The sequence below is a fragment of the Takifugu flavidus genome, chromosome 15 (genome assembly GCF_003711565.1).
Source record: "Takifugu flavidus isolate HTHZ2018 chromosome 15, ASM371156v2, whole genome shotgun sequence".
NCBI classification, from domain to species: Eukaryota; Metazoa; Chordata; class Actinopteri; order Tetraodontiformes; family Tetraodontidae; genus Takifugu; species Takifugu flavidus.
Genome location: NC_079534.1, coordinates 6,428,395 through 6,446,195, shown reverse-complemented (window position 1 = coordinate 6,446,195; position 17,801 = coordinate 6,428,395). Strand labels below are relative to the sequence as shown.

General features: G+C 45.5%; 3 protein-coding genes across 7 annotated transcripts in view; 2 read left to right on the top strand and 1 right to left on the bottom strand.

The window, feature by feature from the left end:
• The first annotated feature begins 192 nt into the window (after positions 1 to 192).
• extl2 (exostosin-like glycosyltransferase 2) lies at positions 193 to 2,444 on the top strand. Its single transcript, XM_057056015.1, has 5 exons — positions 193 to 278; positions 769 to 1,202; positions 1,276 to 1,346; positions 1,432 to 1,547; positions 1,621 to 2,444. Exons 1-5 carry the CDS (start codon positions 274 to 276, stop codon positions 2,012 to 2,014), a joined length of 1,020 nt encoding a protein of 339 aa, XP_056911995.1. The 5' UTR covers positions 193 to 273; the 3' UTR covers positions 2,015 to 2,444.
• On the bottom strand, positions 2,435 to 5,630 carry parla (presenilin associated, rhomboid-like a). Of its 2 annotated transcripts, XR_008953862.1 has the most exons (11): positions 5,311 to 5,630; positions 4,597 to 4,780; positions 4,407 to 4,511; positions 4,202 to 4,334; positions 4,020 to 4,115; positions 3,590 to 3,739; positions 3,382 to 3,452; positions 3,205 to 3,306; positions 3,048 to 3,096; positions 2,872 to 2,969; positions 2,749 to 2,763 (listed from the first exon to the last, which is right to left on the bottom strand). XR_008953862.1 is itself a non-coding variant. In XM_057056013.1 (10 exons), exons 1-10 carry the CDS (start codon positions 5,388 to 5,390, stop codon positions 2,640 to 2,642), a joined length of 1,143 nt encoding a protein of 380 aa, XP_056911993.1. In that variant the 5' UTR covers positions 5,391 to 5,627; the 3' UTR covers positions 2,435 to 2,639. The 2 variants fall into 2 exon arrangements, 1 of the variants encoding a protein (XP_056911993.1); XM_057056013.1 differs by lacking the exon at positions 3,048 to 3,096 and having other exon boundaries at positions 2,435 to 2,763; positions 5,311 to 5,627.
• Positions 5,631 to 7,867: 2,237 nt separating this feature from the next.
• The window catches only part of fgf12a (fibroblast growth factor 12a), a 28,354-nt gene continuing 18,420 nt past the window's right edge, over positions 7,868 to 17,801 (top strand). The window contains exon 1 of one of the 4 annotated variants that reach the window (XM_057056033.1): positions 7,868 to 8,041. In XM_057056033.1, the coding sequence (XP_056912013.1) occupies positions 8,023 to 8,041 (19 nt within the window). In that variant the 5' untranslated portion in view covers positions 7,868 to 8,022. Of the gene's footprint in view, positions 8,042 to 11,774; positions 12,223 to 15,882; positions 17,455 to 17,801 lie in introns of those variants that run through there. The other 3 variants (XM_057056036.1, XM_057056034.1, XM_057056035.1) reach the window with 3 other exon arrangements.

Here is a 17,801-nt window from a genome sequence, read left to right as displayed (position 1 = left end):
TTAATTTGAATCCACTTTAAAATCTTTTCAGCAGATCTTTAGAAGTGCTTAAAAAATATTGCTTCTTTTTACATTCATCATACAGGGCATCCATTTAATCAATTCACTAAATTCAAAAGTCACATCAGGTTTGTGGGAGATTTGTGTGAATTTTGAAACTACCACCGGAAGTGACCTCAGGTTTGTGCCCGTGCTTTTCCGGTTTTCTGCTCGCTATTTAGTGCCAACATGGCGCCCACGTAGGACCAGCGGGATGTTTACATTTGAACTAACATGAGGTGAGTTTAAATTTAGAATTTTAACATTGCTGCGTGACGTTTTGGAAACAACTGAGTTGAAAAAAGTTGAAAGAAAATGCCCAATAATCTATGAAAAAAAGAAAAGCGTCAAGCTGAAACGTTACACCACCAGCTCCGTTGAAAGAAAAGTTTGTAATGTTTAAAATTAAAGGAATGACCTATATGTACTCAATGGGATATATTAACAACAATTTAAAGAGCACAGTTCCTTCGTGTTTTAGAATTTATTTTTTTAGGACATACATTTGAACTTCTAGACCTTTGTTTATGCCATCGGGGTTAAACATTACGCCGCAGGACTTCAGTGGAACATTAACCCACTAACACTGACAGTTTTACAGCAATGTTCATGAATGTCAAATGTCCTCTAACCACTTCCCACCCATCCCATCCCATCCCATTCCATTCGCGAACTACAGCATTCTATATACAGACTGTTCATTAAAAGTGGAAAATCTGTTAAATGCAGGGTCCCTGGACTCAGCCTTGGCCTCAGGCAAACCAAGCTGGTTTGGCCCATTTTGCTGCTCCTTCTGGTTGGTGCCGTCCTGACAGCTCTCTTGCCCAGTGCTGAAGACCACGGACCTCTGGTGGCAGCCGTACGCAGAGCATCACCACCGCAGGAGAACCGTGCACGTGGTGATGGCACAGAGGAGGAGCAGAGGTTCACCATCATCATCCAGACGTACAACCGGACAGACGTTCTACTCAAACTCCTCAACCATTACCAAGCATTGCCTCATCTCCACCAGATCATCATAGTGTGGAACAATGTTGGGGAGCAAACGCCCCTGAAGTTATGGAACTCTCTGGGGCCCCATCCAGTCCCCGTGGTCTTCAAGGAACAGGCCAGCAATCTAATGCGGAACAGGCTGCAACCATTCCCTGAGATTGTTACTGACGGTCAGTTTACTGTTAACCTGGAGTATTTTAACGTTCTCTCTGAATAAAATGTGATATTAAAATCAATCTTCAGCGGTGCTGATGCTTGATGACGACACCCTGCTGAGCGTGCCCGACGTCAGCTTTGCTTTCTCTGTTTGGAAGGTAACAAATCTAAGCAGTCTTATGTATGTGCACATCGCATGTGTAGAGCAGAGTTTTTAAATGTGCGTTCTTTTCGGCCCTGCAGCAATTTTCAGAGCAGATTGTTGGGTTCGTCCCACGGAAACACGTCTTAACATCAGGGGGAGTGTACAGTTATGGCAGCTTTGAGCTACAGGATCCAGAATCAGCAGGGGGCGACCGGTAAGTTTCACCTGCTCCGCACCTCATATTACATCCATTAATATGTTCCCACTCTCTGTTCTTCCCGCCACAGATACTCTATGGTGTTAATCGGCGCCGCCTTTTTCCACCGACGCTACTTGAAGCTTTACCAGGATCTACCTCAGTCTGTGCACGTGTTGGTGGATGAGACGCAGAACTGTGACGACATTGCCATGAATTTTGCTGTAGCTGTGCATTTGAAGAAAACCGGTAGCGTTAATAAACCCTCGGGGATCTTTGTCAAACCAGTAGACCTCCGTAACTTGGAAAAAGAGGCTAGTAGCGGGTACCAGGGCATGTGGCATCGTCCTGAACACCTTCTGCAGAGATCGTATTGCCTGAACAGGCTGACCAAAATCTATGGCTTCATGCCGCTGCACTTCTCCAATCTGATGGTGTCCCAGTTTGGCTTTCCCACGTATGCTAACCACATGAGCAGAGGGTGAGGCTTAAACAGCAGACAGCCTAGCCAGCCTTAAATACACAACACACTGCATGGATCTGTTAATGTTACCTCTACCTACCTATTTACTACTGTTTACACGGTCTGGAGCAGTTTCACCCCAGGGTTCATGGACGTCGATTGTCCAAGGGGACTGTATAAGGATTTTTTTTTTTTTTTTTACACAGGGTCCTGCTTGGATTACATCTAGAGTTGATGGAATCCTGTATATTGTTGCCAAAACTGCCTCACCTCAGCTGTATTCAGTTCTCTCAGATAAGATTGTAAAATTAATTTAACAATCTTGGACAGTAAAACACAGCAATATCGTCTTATTTGCTTTCTTTTATACTCGAGTTATATTTTTTCTTTTACGAATTTATCACATTTGTATTATATAAAGATTCCAGGTAATAAAGCTCAGTTTCTCTGAACACGATGTCTGAATACTTTTATTATTTTTAAGTCAATAAGAGGAAACAAAGTGCAGGAATGGCTGGTGATGCCATTCCTCATACCCCAAATATTATTCTGAAAACCTATAAAAGTAATGTCACACTCTCGAGTGCATTTAAATGTCCTTGCAGGGTCGCAGGTAAGTGAACTTGAATCCAAGAGGCCTCACACTCTCACGCTCCACTGCTGCCAGGCCCGCCTTTTGGCCCGGATTCACCAGCACGGATGTTGTGCCACATCTTCACAAGAGGTTCTCTTCTCCTCCAGATCAGCTTGTGTCCATAAGCGATGTACCATCTGGAAAACAAGCCCATCAATGTCCCTTTAAAAGGTGTCCAATTTGTAAAAAGAAGTTTCGCATTTGTTCTTGGAGGGCGAGACTGGATCCTGGCAAAGAACACTCACATTCCAAAGAGGGCTCCGCCAAGATGAGCTGCGTGGTCCAACAGACGCCATCCAAGAATAAGCCCTGCGGTATCTATGGCGATGAGGGCTTTCAGAGCCTACAGAGAGAGTTGACAAGAATCCTCAAGCATGACGTACTGCACAAAACTATCTTTAATGTATGCATGCATACTTACACACTCACACACAAGAGACAGTTTTCGTGCACAGATTTACATCTCTAGCCTGCAGCAAACACGTGTAAAAACACCACATTACACCAAACAATATCAACCTGTGCCACAGCTGCACATGCACAGCCGCTCACTCACGCACAGCTACTATTCCACTTACACTTCCTGCAGAAAAGGTAAGCATGGGGAGGAAAATGATGCCGAGTTTTGCCTCTGGCACCTTTGTGCAGACTGCAGCGAGCACTGCCATCACAGCCCCTGACTGGTGACACACGCACGGAGAAAACGTTAGTGGTGAAAAATGTTTTGGCTTTAGGGGTATTTAGCAAAATCGTACCGCTCCTAAAGATGGGTAGAGGCGACCGGTGGTTGTTTTGCATATGTAGCTCACCATGGTGGAAATCACACCTAGGGGAAAAAAACAACTTTGTTTCGCAACAGGGAATAGGAATGTTGGTAACAACAACGGTTATTTATATTAAATGCAGATTCAAGTCTGGGCTTGACTGTTGTCCAACTGCAGTCTGTGCTTTACGTTGACTCACCTGCCGACAGGTAGACTGCAAGGAACTGCTCTTTCCCTAAAAGAGACACAATTCCTGAAGAAAATGTCCACAGGACATACATGTTGGCCATCATATGGATGATGGAGTAATGGCTGAAGGACGACAGGATCATGGGAAGACACTTTGTTTCTGGTGGGAGGAAAATGTTGTTAAATATGAACTGTGATTGAAATCGCTGCACTTATGTAGGACTTTCCTCAGATTTTCAAGTCAAACAGGCTTAGGTGTCATTATTGCAGTTTTTCAAATGATTAAAAGGAAATTTATTGATATAACTGATTTTTTAGGTGACTGTAATGATATATTTGCATTAAAGATTTCTATTAGCGTATGAATAAAACCAAACTGGGCTCATCACCCCAAAATACTGTATATCTGCTCAATGTTGCCCCACTTCCCGCACACTCACTGGAGGCTGGGTTGGAGGTGAAGTACTTAATCATGCTTCTCTGCATGATCGGGATCCGCCAGCAACACAGGACAACAGCATTTACTGCAATGATACCTGAGAACATTGTTCACAAATTATAAACTTAATTACATGATATTTGAGGGAACAAATGTGCCAATTCTTCTTTCGTTGTCAGTCACCTGTGACGGTCCTCTGTCCCTCTGTGAGACTGCTCCAGAAGTCGTCCACCGTCGACATCAGCAGTATGAGCTGCCGTTGGAAGCCGGACAGCTTGTTCCACCAGTCATGCCAATGTGCCATGTCCTGGGAGCCCTGCAAACAAGTTATCTGTCATTATTATTTATTACCGTGGTTGAGGACATGACTTGCTTTGTTGAATTGCACCTGTAAGAGTTTCTCGGCTTCTTCTTCGTCTCTGGCCGCCTGAACTCTCAATTTCAGGTTCTCGTATTGCAGAATCGCTGCAGCACCAAATGAGCAACCTGTAAACTGACAGAAAATCCAGTGCTGTCATACTGTTCCCAAGTTGTGCAGCTGTGTGTTCTCTGATCAGTGTGTGACAGGTGGAACATACCCCCACTGTGAACATCAGTGGTTTCAAAAGCGTGGGTCGTGGGGCTTTGGGAAAAGGTGTGGGACCGGGTTTGCCAGTCTCAGAAGGGGATTGGTTTGCTTCTTCCAAGACATTTCCTTTCTTTGTATCTGGTCTTTTGGCTTCTCGACGGAAGCCACACCGTTGCTGTTTGTTGTAACTCAATCTTGAGGGGAGGAAAATTACTTCAGGTGGTTAACTACAGAGGAAATGTGACAACCTGTATCTAAAAACAGTGTTTTCATTTCATTAATTGCTTCAATACTGCTACAGATTGTAGGCTATTTCTGGTTCTTTTTAACCTCAATTATTAGATGTTTGATTTACGAAATGTCAAATGAATCGATAACTGTTTATACGCCTAAAGACCAGCAGGGGGAGCTAAGCGCCAGTGACAACAGTGAGTTTAGCAGAATATCGAAGGAAACAAGGCAGACACAGACATACAGTGTTATTACAACAGACATATTAATACGTGTGTGACTTGTATTGTCATCATATGCATCCTGATTGGCTGGAATAAATGTAGGCCCTCGACTATGACTGTGGTCAGTTTTTACTGTATAAAAAACAAAACCGTATTTACCGTGGTACAGTTCGAAACAATCGCATATTTGAAGGTTAAACACAACACAAACGTCCAGTCGATTGGTGTTATTACTGAATCACCCTCGGACATAGCATATGTGTACTCACCTGGAGCTCCGTGTCGTGACTTTGAAGGATCTAATGTATCCAGTGTTGGTCCATTTAATTACGGATCCTCTCCATGCCATGTTTACAGGCAACTAGCTAGCGCTGCCACTGCGAGGCTGGATCCGCTGATGCGTTTATGGACTCAATTTAAAGCTCAGACTTTAGAAACTCGCCTTAGAAATGTTAGATTACGACTTGTTGAATAAAAATGTGTATTTGGTCCCATTAGTCTTTCCCTCCGTGGCACTGGTTTTTGGTTTTTATTCGTCTTCTAACTCACGCTCCCTAATGGCTTACTGAGGGAAAGGAGTAGAAAATAACGACCCTTCCTGATAAACGTTTCTGCCATCTAGTGGCGTACTAAGGTACTAATTTATAAGAAATGGAGACAGAAAGGAGAGAATGGTACCCTTTTAAAAGATTATCTGTTAGAAATGTTGTTATAGAATAAAACAAAACGGAAAAGTGGCAAATGTTGTCTATTTCTCCACCCTTGTACTAAATAATATGGTCCTTTATATCTAAAAGCATGTTTTTACCCACATAAAAACTTATATACTCTTACCTGGTAGATCTATTTAATATTCACACAGTTGTTCACTCATATTTACATGCACTAAATTAGAAATGGGAAAAGAGCCCAAGACACACGTGTAAAAATGAAGGCAACAAGATGAGAGTAACTACATATGATTTGGCATGCATGTAGTACAGTGTCACTAATGAAAGTGTAAGAAAAATAGCTTTCTACAGAACCCAAACAGTTTCGATTGGTGTTTCTTGAGCATTTCACGACACATCCCATGCGCTACGTTTTCTCACAGTCATACCGGTGACATCAGAAATAGGTAGAATTTGTGCAAGGACTGCAGTGCAGTGTCTGTAGGGCAAACAAATGTATGTATTTAGATTTCCTGAGCCATTGCACAGAGAAATGCTAAAACAGAGAGGAAAATAACGTCGGGGGCTCACAAGTGGTGAGGTAATTAATCCTGCACTGGCAGTGCACCTTGTGTTGACATAAAAATACAAGTTGAAGCAAATGACACCGTTCTGCAGCTAAGACCAGGGCGCAGCATTGAAACAAAGAGGAGAAATGTGCTTTTGTCACTGTGTGGACCCAAGGACACGCTGCCAGGTTAGATGACACCCGATGGGTGCAGGTTTGGGGGAGAGGAGGAGGGTGAGGGAGAGAGAGAGGAGTGAGCAGACAGCTTGAGGCGAAGAGGCCACTGAAAGGGACAGAGTGATGGATGAGTTTGGGGAGAAAAAACATTGAGAAGTGGGTAAAGAAATCAACTTAGGCTTAAGCTTTGATTATTGCCAAAAGATTCATACACATGTGTTGCCCTTTGATGCAAAAGAAGATGCTCAGTGTTCCTTCTGTGGAATCTTTTCTGATCAGTGCAGCAGAGGTGTCCTCTTTCAGGTCCTCCCATTGATTCTCTGCGCACTGACGCCAGCCAGGGTTCAGCCTGCGTCTGTAAAGAGGGCAAGTAGGGTGTGGATCATGTGACAGGAAGTGCGGTGTCTGAAAACGGAGAAACTCGTCACTCGTTCATCTTCTGCACATCTGGATGGGAAGGGAGGGGGAAACTCTGATATGTGGTTGCTGGAATAAAAGTGCTGATTTGTTTCCTCTGACACGATGCTGAGTGCCATTTGGCCTTGAGGATTCCATTTCAGCCCAAAGGTTTGAAACATCATATACCAGCAGCGCATTTATCTTTTTATACCAACAGAAGAAACTCTAGATGTTATCATGGCGTCCCATCAGAGCGCTGACAGTGAGCTTTCTATAGGGATCAATGAGACGGTTACATAATACCACCCCCTGTGACTTGTTCTTGTATCCTACTGCATAGGAGACGCGGTGATCGATATGTGATTGTGGTGGTTTATAAAAGCAGCCATGACCATGTTAACTGAGCTCTGAAGGCTAAACAACCCCCCGGACGGCCACAGACGTCGACACGGTGTGACTCTCCTGGTAGGTTTGTTTGTTTTATTGTGAAAACGAGAGGTGCACTTCACTGAATATGCTGAGGAGTTTGCAAAGTGGCACCAGCATATTTCGAAACTGTTTCCGCAGCATCATCAAATAACACACACACACACACACACACACACACACACACACACACACACACTCTGTAATTACCATCTAGAAGCTGTTGAAATCTTGACCATGAGGTGAAGTAAAATATCACTTGTCCTTGTACTTCTATCTTTGTGAGGACTTTCCAACTAGACATTCTAGACATTCCAACTAACCCTCTGTCCCCAACCCAAACCTAAACCTACCCAAACCTTACCAAGTCCTAACCCTCGGAATGTCCTTTGAAGTTCACCCAAAATGTCCTCACATCCTCAAAATGTCCTCACTTTGCTAGTAGAACAACGATTTGAGTACTCAGCATGTACCAAGTACAAACACACACACACACACACACACACACACACACACACACACACACACACGTGTGGACGGAACCCTCCCCTTCTTTTTTTCCCAGACTCCGCGCTGCACTTTCCTCAGAAACTCCTGTTTCCAGCTCGGCACACCGGGGTCGCCCACTGTCAGACGCGGAGCAGCCAGAACTCTCCCTGCTCTTCCTCTCCCAGCCACCCACCCCTCCGCTCGCTTTGAGGAAGGAGCAACTCCGGGCACAGTTCCTCCCGCAGCCTCTGTGGACAGCACCTCCAGGGGACATGGGTGACAAAAACGCCGGTAAGTTAACTTTCCTCTGCCCGCATGTGAACTTGCCATGCGCTGTTGAAGCTTTCCACCAAACATTTTGTGCACACGCACGTCCGACCTAGAGGGCTCAAGCGACCGCGTACATGCGCGTAAACCGCCACAGCTGCTGCTTCTCCTTTTTTAGCGCCTGAAATATCAACATTAAAGGTGGATGTACGTGTACACTGAGTATAAAACGGAAGACGTGGCAATATAAACTCTGTTTTGTAAACCCAGTTCGGTGGATTTATTCTCCTCTCCGGGCTCTCATCGGTATTGTCAGCTGATTTACACAAAAGTGCTGCCTCTCCACTTTCTTTCTGGGAGATGCGAGTGCGTTGCTCTCTGGTGCAGGGCGACAGGAGAGGGGGCAGCGCGCATGTCTTTGACAAAGCTGTTCAAATGAGCTGTTCAATTATAGATATTAATGGATAGAAGGTGCTGAGGGATAAACTGGATGATTATGTTCACCCCCCCCCCCCCCCCCCCCCCCCCCCCCCACACACACCACACACACCATGCACAAGCTGCATATTTGGACAAGGGCAGGCTGTCCTTTGTGAACCCTCTGGCTTATGATGATCCTGATTTGTGAATCACTTTTTTGTCATTTAAAGAAAATGTATATCAAATATATGGGTATTTAGGAGCTGCAGTCAAAGGTTCAAGGAGCCACAACAGTCCCCTCATTTACTCTTTCGATCATGTTATGGCCACTCAATCACATCACATGTCATCTTTTTGCACTCTTAAAGTGGAAGAAGTACGGAGGAATGTCCTCAGCAGCCTTGTCTGCGAGTGCTGATTCATTTCTCTGATCCCTCTCGAAACTCTCTCTCATTCTCCCCGGCAAATCCGCTCCTCTTCGCTGTTTTGCAGCAGACAGCATCTTCTCGCTCCACTCCCATGTGCAGTTTCGACTCCTCTTAATCGTTTTCAGCCGCGCATGTAACAAAGCGATCTGCACTGATAGACACCTTTTGGTTAATTAACAAGCCAAAGCTGGCCAAATCACAAACCACAAGAAAAGTTCTGACAAACTTTGTGCATGGTTCAACTTTAAATGAACATTTCCACAGTTTATCTCTATTTAATCATTTACAGAATGCAAAGAGAATGGCATCCCATTTTTTTCTGCAGGGGCATCAGGCTGCAAGTCTTTTCATTTTGTTAAACTGAGAAAATTAGATTAGATTTCCACACAATCGTAGAGCCAATAAAACCATAGAGTCGCCATGCTTTGATAAACCTATCTGTTGTGCTGTGAATGTGGGATTTAATTGTGTTGAGGTCTCACGGTTGCATGGAGGGAGTTCACATCATGGCGGTGATGAGGTTTTTCTCACAATTCAGGGAATTGTCCCTTTAAACTTCAAAGCTTTTAATGTCTTCCTATCAGTGCATGACAAGCTGTCCATTTCCTGTGTATTGTTTCATATCCTTTCATGCTTGACCGCATTTCTACAGCTGAGATCAAGTTGATCCTCACATTACTGTACAAGGTGAATGTTTGCAGGACGGTATAGGAGCTTTCAGTGTCACCGCAGAGTTCCCTCCAACACGCATCAATCCAAAACATAAATAACGCCACACACGGAAATGCTCAATTGTCTTGGTAAAAAAAAATCAAAGTCTTAATAATCTGATCCCAGTGTCAGCTCAACAAAATTCATTTTCTATCTGAGCCTTTCACTTGACTCGCAGTCACATGACCACATGTCAGTGAAATGCTGACTCAGTCTTCTATCTTCTGATTTGCAATTCATATGGATGCCGTGCCTCCCAGTCCCTAAGCTAGATACCAGGAAATGTGATGTCAGGTGCGGTGAAGATATTACAGTAGTTACAGGGGACAAAAAAGTCTCAAATCTATAAGGAAAATCTCACAATCTCCACAAACCCTTATAGAATTATGACATAATTACAGACATGATGGCCTTTCACATCCCTCCCAGTAATCTGTAGCCTTTTTACTTGTTTCTTTTATCTCCGTGAGCACTGACAGAATCGCATTTCAGAGAAACGAAGAAACGGATGCCACCATATTTGATTTTTTTTTTTTACACATATCATTCAGTGACTATCAAAACAAACAAAAATCACCCTTTTATTGATACATTGCCCGCTTGCTGCAGTTTCCAACAATATGTGTTGGTTTCCCTGGCGTTCACCCACATCAACCCTCTGCAGTCCAACAGCAGCTGACTGTAGCATCAGCACCCCCCTCCCCCCCTCCAACACACACACACTCACACACCCTCACCCTCCCTCCAGCTCTTTCTGTCTTTACCCCTCTGACCCTTCCTTATTTGCATGGGCCCGGTTCTACTGGCCTGAAATGTTCCCTGATGCACATCATACATGCGTCACACAGCCAGGGAAGGTCCACAGGGTCTCCCTCTGTTTTATTCTGACAGGAAAACAACAAAGATTCACAATGAAAATCAGTGAAAGGCCGTAAAAAGGCAGAAGCTGCAGCCAGACAGGAAGTCCACTCGTTCTTATTGCAGCACACATGATATTTTGTTGTGGTTGTTATGCGTCGCGATCAGTACCTTTGATTTATGTCATCGTGTTTTATTCTCTCTGCGGTTTGGTATTGAGTTTGAATTCTTTGTTATGGCTCCATCTAAAGTGGAATGAACACACCAATTCAATTCAACACCCCCCAGAACAGACATTCAAGGATGCCTTGATTTAAAAAAAATAGGTTTTTAGCTTTATTGCTGTCTACTTAGTTTAAAAATCCCTTTCCAGTGTAACTTCCTTTACGGTTGCAGCAAGATTTTAATTTGAAATCCAAGGGTTTAATTTGAAATCCAGTTTATAGTCTTTAATAACTGCGGAAACGTAATGAAGCAGAATGCTTTTTTTTTTTTAGAGCTTTAATTAAAATGTATGTACATGGAACATGTACTCTATATGGTACCAGAATGATTTGGTAGAGGTTGTGAGGGGAAGGATTTAAATTTAATACAGATAAAATAATTCTATAATTTCCCAAAGTAGACTTAGTGGGATATTTGATGAAACATTATTCCAATACTGAGGCCACAGTATAATACATATGGTATTAATAACTCTTCCAAAGAGTTGTTACGAACTGCACCATGTAAGATAAAAACATTGTTTATTGCTCTGCCATTACGTCAGAATATAGTTCAAACAAAGTGTGAAACTTCGTGAAAACAAATCTATATACTGTATCTGAATATATGACCCATATGCGGCCTACATGCTCCATCCACATGCGCAGAGCAGATTCTTTTTCTCTGATCACGTGACCAGAACCAATACAATAATTGCATGTCTAATTATCAAAAGAGTGAACTTTTACACACACACACACACACACACACACACACACACACACACACACACACACACACACACACACCTGCTGACCAGTGACAGAGCGACTTTCTGACTGTTACGCACGTGTAAAGTCCCCCCCCTCCCCTCATTTAAAGCGATTGGCTGCAGCTGACGTAGCTCCCGTGTTTTCAGTCTATTCCCAGATAAATTACCCTGAGTGGGGCGAAAAAAAGAAGAGCAAAAGCTAAATTCAAACAAAAATGAATGGCTTCTTTGATATCGGCGAACTCCGCATTACCTCACTGGGGGCCCCGTCACTTACCCCTGCAGTTTAACTTCTCTCCCCCCCGCCCCTTCTCTGCTGCTGGTAGAATGGGGGAGGCGGGTGGTTGTGCGGGGGGAGGTGTACAATTAAGAGCACATTGTAACGTCCTTGCGTTGCTCGCCGTGGCGGAAGAGAAGCGCGCTGCGAACGCGAATGACCGTCGGCTGCTGAGAAGAAAATAGAGAGAGAGAGAGAGAGAGAGGGGCTGAGGAAAGACAAGGAGAGAGTGTGGGAGAGAGATAGAGAAAGGGGGAATCACTCAAGATGCCTCGTTTTAGCGTAATTTGCCCTGCAGACTGTGCCCTTCCGGCGTTTTGAGAGCTTGTGCGAGCCCGGAGAAGAGGCTGGCTGGCCGGCTACGCTATGGTGCCTGACCCTGCCGTGCTGCGATAGCGTTGTCCGATTGTTTGGATTGAGTGAGGCTCCCATCAACCCAAATCAATGAGGATTCTGAGGCCATTCCTTCAGAAAGGAGCGCATATGCTGCAGTGTTTCTGTGGACAACGATCGAAGTCGACCACTATCACCAACGGTGAGAGACCAACAGCGACATAGCGCTATGGCTACCTTCACACGGCTTTCATCTTGAAAAGAAACATAACGCGTGGGGGGGTATTAGAGGGGTTAAAGTGGGGGAGAGGAAGGGGTTAGCGGGTGTGTGTGTGTTTTTTCCTGGCCACTCTTGTGTGTGAGTCAAAAAATCTTCCGAGTCTGCAGTGAGCAGAGCCTCTCCTTGCTGTGCCGCTGCCAGGCAGCATCGAGCCGCACTCCTCCGGAACTGGCTCCGGTTACTTTACCCGCTGTATGTTGCGGATGCTCTAGTGCTGCATCCGAGCAGGTCGGGGAGGAGAAAAGAAAAAAACCACGGACAATGCGGGGATAAAGTCGTTAAACTTCAGGGGCCTCTGAGGCAGCGCCGCTTCAGGGCCCCAAAACAAAGCGGCGCGTTTCAGCACCGCGGACAGCGTCACTGCACGAGCGCTGTTAAGTTTGAAAAGGTCGGAATCGAACCTTTGATAAAAGTTGAATAAAGCGTCAACATGGGGTTAGAGCCCTCAGAGCAGGGTTGAAAAATGGGTGTTTATTGTTATCAAAACTCATGGGAAAAGTCTCTTGAAGGTAAGACTTGCTATCACCGGGGGTCTGAGGGTGGTGAGGGGGGGTTTGGGGGGGCTGAAGTCCCCAAACTCCACTTTTATTTGAACGGCTTCGATGCTCACGCACCAGAGCGGTGCTCAACAGTTTTTGGCAGTGAGCCGAAGATGCCTGCCATGTCCTCTACTCATGTCTCAGCAGTTCGCTGCATTGCTGCTGCTGCTGCTGTTGTTCACTTTCAACCCCGTCGCCGGAGCCATTTTCCGAACGTTCCGGAGAACGTGCTGCTCCTTCTGTTGCAGAGAGGGATCTCCGGGAGCTTCGGCTCGTTTCTCCTATTCAGGGCAGACAATTAGAAACTCCATTAAGCACAGTTGATTCCTCAGAGGGAGTTGGACCAAAAGCAGCGCGCACGCTGGGATCAGTGGAACGCGGCAATAGAGCGCCAACGCTCCTTATCTGGCATCTCTGTGAGATGAACCCCCGTGACCTCAATCAGACCCTCATGAGCCAGCTCACAGGATTGGCACAGATGGATGGCAACGATGAAACAGATAAAACCGCGACGGGTGAATTTCCCATTTGATCTTTTATATTTTGATCTTTTGCAGCTCGGCTCTGTGACTCCGAAAAAGAAAAGGAAAAAAAGGAAACAACTTTTGCATATTTTCTGCTCCCCCAACCATCTGAGCATAAATCATAAATGGGATATTAAAGCACCTCGCTAGTCAACACGAGCTCACATCCAAAGTCTTTGAATGTCTGTATTGACTCGAGCTCTTATCAGACAAAAAAGGGGACAGAAAAGTCATTTTTTAGGGGAAGAGCGGGGCAGCGCCAGGCTGTGTAATCAGAGTCCGTCACTGATCTGAGGGATATTGGTCCCGTGGGATCACGCCACAAAGACTGGTTCAAACTGAGCCGCTCTCCACAGAGGGACTTTGGATGAAGCAGGCTTGTTGCACCTGTTTTCCTGGTTTTCAAGAGTGCACTTGGCCTTTGTTGAACAGTTTTAATTACAGCTGGGGGTGATTGTTTGTAGGAATCATTTGGCCAAACCAGTTTTATTTCTCATGCCTTATTCTATTCGTTCCTTGTCTGGGGCTGTTGATGTGGCAAGAGAGTTCTACAGATGATAATCAAACCCTGAAGGCTGTTTGTCCTTGAACAAGCGCCTGAAACCTGAAGCGCTGCTTATGCTGTGCTAACACGGCGTTAAGTGAAAGGTCGGCGCTCCTGATGAGCGGATATTCTCTGAAACAGTGGCTGCTTGTCAGGCAAAACTTTCTTGTGCTCTCTCCTTATTCTATAGTTTGTTGTGTCAGTGTGGGATTAAGAGGATGCCCGTCTTAATACAGTGGTAAAGATATTTTATCAGTTTTGAGTTGTAGAAAATAAGGCAAATATTCAACAGACACGATGGCATTTAAGGAATTTATCACACTTTATCAAGAATAATTTCCTGAATAATAGCTTACACTGCTTTTGATATTGTCCATTGTTGGTTGAACATGTGTGTATATAATGCAGGTATCTTAAGAAATATCAATGGAGGGATCGGTCTTTATAGTAAATTTAAAACATTAGTGCCCATTTTCTTCTTTGATGCAAAAAAGTTTGCTGTTTGTCTGCAAAGTTACAAACTCTAATTAGCAGTGAAACATGACTGTAGGTTTCCATTAATGAGCTCTGATCATTGATTGTAGCATTTTCTGCAAAAACGTAGCTTGTTTTCAACCCAAAGTGATCAAAGGCCATTTCAACTGGTGCTTGTTTCCAAGAGCATGCATTTGTCTAATTGTTCCATAACTGCGAGCACTGGTTAAACCAGTTACTTCGTTCATCCATACAATCCATGTCTATATGCAGTAAAACATCTATTTGTCCTGTCGCTGCTGAAGATGAGCGAGAAGGTTGAAGTGGGAACAGCTTATTCTCGCCATCAAAAGCAGTTCCCTTTTTAGCCACAAGAGGGCAGCAGCGATGAAGAAATGACTGGAGGGCGCTTCTGCGGCTGTGGCGCAAAGGCTGCAATGGTGTGTTCAAATCCCAGAGAAAGTTTTTGCAACCCCTTATGTTGAATGTGTTTGAATGCTAAAACAGTCTCCCCGCGCGGGTGCAGCTGTAGCCGCGATTATAAATCAACGTGGCAAACTGCATATGCAGTCAAATAAATTCACTTCTGCTGACTGCAACACGCTGCCTGCATGAATAAAAAGCAGCAGCGTTGTGGACACATCTCGGTTGAATTCAAGAGACGTTCACTCGTGTCTGTGGAGGGCGGAATCCCGGCATCGTTTCATCAGGGAATGCTTTATCTTTCATTGACAACGATTTATGTGCCATCCTCTTATTGCCCTGCACCAAAAAATCCACCCTTTTCGCCCTTTTTCTTAAGGAATACATGTCTCCCTGGATGATTAATACCTTATTTAAGCCGTTATCGGCATTTCTGCCATGACTGATGCGGTTTGGGAAGGCAAAACAAGATTATGGTCGATTAATACCGCGACCTCCCGTTTATGGCTTTTATTTCACTGCTGGAAAAGAGTTTACTTTGCTTCTCTCGCAGGACTCGCTTGCACACGCGCGGGCGCTTTCACACGCACGCACACACACACATGTGGATGCAGTGCCTCACATTCGGCACTTATGTAAGATAGGGGGTGGGGGCGGCAGACAGTGCAAGTCAGAAGAAAACCATCTCTGTCCTGCTCTCAACCTTTCCCGATGTTGGATTTAGAGTCCTAGGGGAAAAAAAGAAGCCTCTTTTATGTGACATAATCGGGAGAGAAGGAGACAGTTCGCGCACACACATCGCGCTACACACTAGGGTGTTTATTTATTTAATCACCTTTATTCCTAAGGCATTCCTCTTGGGACACCACCGCGGGCCGTCCCATGTTCCTGAACGCCACATGGGTTTGGAAACCGATATTACAATGACGAAAAATCCCTGCAGAATTTCCATTTTGACGTGTTTTGTCGACTTTTGGACCCAATTACGCTCCAACTTAAGTACATCCTAAGAACCAAATCGTATTTATTCCTGTTTCCTGTGGGGACGTTTTGGGCACTGGCTACAACCTGTTGCAGGTAATCCTTTTAGCCAGAATCCATGTTATTCACATGGCCGCGGAGGTTTAAATGAGTAAAATGTGGACTTAGGTATAAAAAATGACTCCACATTACAAAGCAAAGCTGATTAAGATTTATCTTTTATGCGCGCGCTGCACAGTGAGCAGCCGCCTGCGTCCTCGTTTCAAAACGAGTTTGCTGCTCCGGATTAACAGTCATTCCAAGGGAAGATTGTAATTCTTCACCTTCTTCTGTACAGATGGGCACATCATCCCGATGTTGTACACGCGCACTCCATCCTGCATAATCACGCACGCCTTGCCCCTTCCAGCCTCTCTTTTTTATTGCATCTGTTTTGTATTCACGCATTCCCTTCGTGCAGATCATCTGTCTTTCACCCCAACCCAGAATCCGTGATGCAAACCTCAATCACGTATGATTGCGTTTGAAGATGTGCGTGAGAGAGCGGAGGAGAGAGAGAGGGAATGAGAGGGAGGGTGGAGGGAGCTGGAGGGACAGAGAGATGCTGTGGACCGTGACCGTTCAGTCTCGCCGTGGCGTTCCGGACGTCGTATATTTGATACGCGCTGGATTCTTATTGGTTGTTTCATTATTTGTGCGCGACAACAACAAACTAAACAACGATAAAACCGCGCCGAGGCACCTGAACTAATTGTTGCTCGACTCCCTCCCTGCGAGCTGAAATCACATCTCTGCAGCATTTTTCTTGCAGAGTAGCCTCTTCCATTTTTACCCCCCCCCACCCCCCCACCGCCGACTGAAGCAGCCGAGAGCGGACTCACGCATCTCTATCGCGCCGGAGCGACGGCGGACGCGTCTCATTCATGCATGGAGTGTAGAAATAAAGTTAGGATCCGTCCTCCGGTCGGGCATGTGCTAATGCGAGTCATCGGGAGGCGGGAGGAAACCAGAGGATAGGGCTGCTGTGCGGATGACGATTTGGAAGTCGTGCTCACCAGACGCGGCACGGTTCACCTGGCACACCTGAACGCCTCCGGAACGGAGCTGCATCAACTTGTCCAGACTGTTGCATGACTTCACGGCTGACATGTCGGCCCCCGTGGCCTAGACCAGACGTATGTTTTGTGTTTTTTTTTTTCCTTCTAAGATCGGTCGTTGTTGATCTGACTCCCGGGTGCTGTAAACAGGCAGCTGCACGCTCACATTAAAAGGATGCTGCCTGCACCGCAATGATGCCCGGAATTAAGAGGAGTATCTGACCACAATGACATTTCTTTAAAACACGCGTGGACCTAAGAAAAAAAAACACAATTAACACTTTCCCCCCCCCAAAAAAAATTGCGCCAAGAAGCTGCACCGACGTCCGACTTCGACCCCAGATCCTCGTTTTTTTATTAGACTCGTCTCAGGGAGATGGCCGCTATCGCCAGCTCCCTGATCCGGCAGAAACGCCAGGCGAGGGAGTCAAACAGCGACCGGGTCTCGACTTCGAAACGTCGCCCCAGCCCCAGCAAGGACCCCCGCTCTCTCTGCGAGAGGCATTTTTTGGGGGTTTTCAGCAAAGTCCGCTTCTGCAGCGGGAAGAAAAGACCGGTTCGGCGGCGACCAGGTCAGTGCTGTAGATTAAAAAAAGAATAATAAGAATAATGATGTGCGTTAAGTGTGTGCATGGAAACGGTTTCCCCAACCCCCCTACTCCGCCACCCCGCCCCTCTGGAGCAGCAGAGACATTATACTGCAGTCCACGGCTCCAATCTGAGTCGGAAAAGGTAGAATTTCCCCCTCCGCGGTGCGAAAAAGATCCACCTGTTCCGTTAGATCTCGCTCTTCCCTAGTCCAGCGCAGCGTTTCCCCCTTTCCACAACGAAATAAAGAAATCAGCCTGAAAGCATGGACGCGATCTATATGGTTCTGCCCTGATCAGAATAATCAATGAGAGATTGGCGCTACTGTATT

Bases quoted from the DNA above. Each gene is read 5' to 3' on its own strand.
- extl2 (XM_057056015.1), top strand. The intron at 1,347-1,431 runs GTAACAAATCTA...TCGGCCCTGCAG, and splicing joins TTGCTTTCTCTGTTTGGAAG to CAATTTTCAGAGCAGATTGT. The intron at 1,548-1,620 runs GTAAGTTTCACC...TTCCCGCCACAG, and splicing joins GAATCAGCAGGGGGCGACCG to ATACTCTATGGTGTTAATCG.
- parla (XM_057056013.1), bottom strand. From the start codon at position 5,390: ATGGCATGGAGAGGATCCGTAATTAAATGGACCAACACTGGATACATT. The intron at 4,512-4,596 runs GTATGTTCCACC...ATTTTCTGTCAG, and splicing joins CACTGATGTTCACAGTGGGG to TTTACAGGTTGCTCATTTGG. The intron at 4,116-4,201 runs GTGACTGACAAC...CAATGTTCTCAG, and splicing joins GGGACAGAGGACCGTCACAG to GTATCATTGCAGTAAATGCT.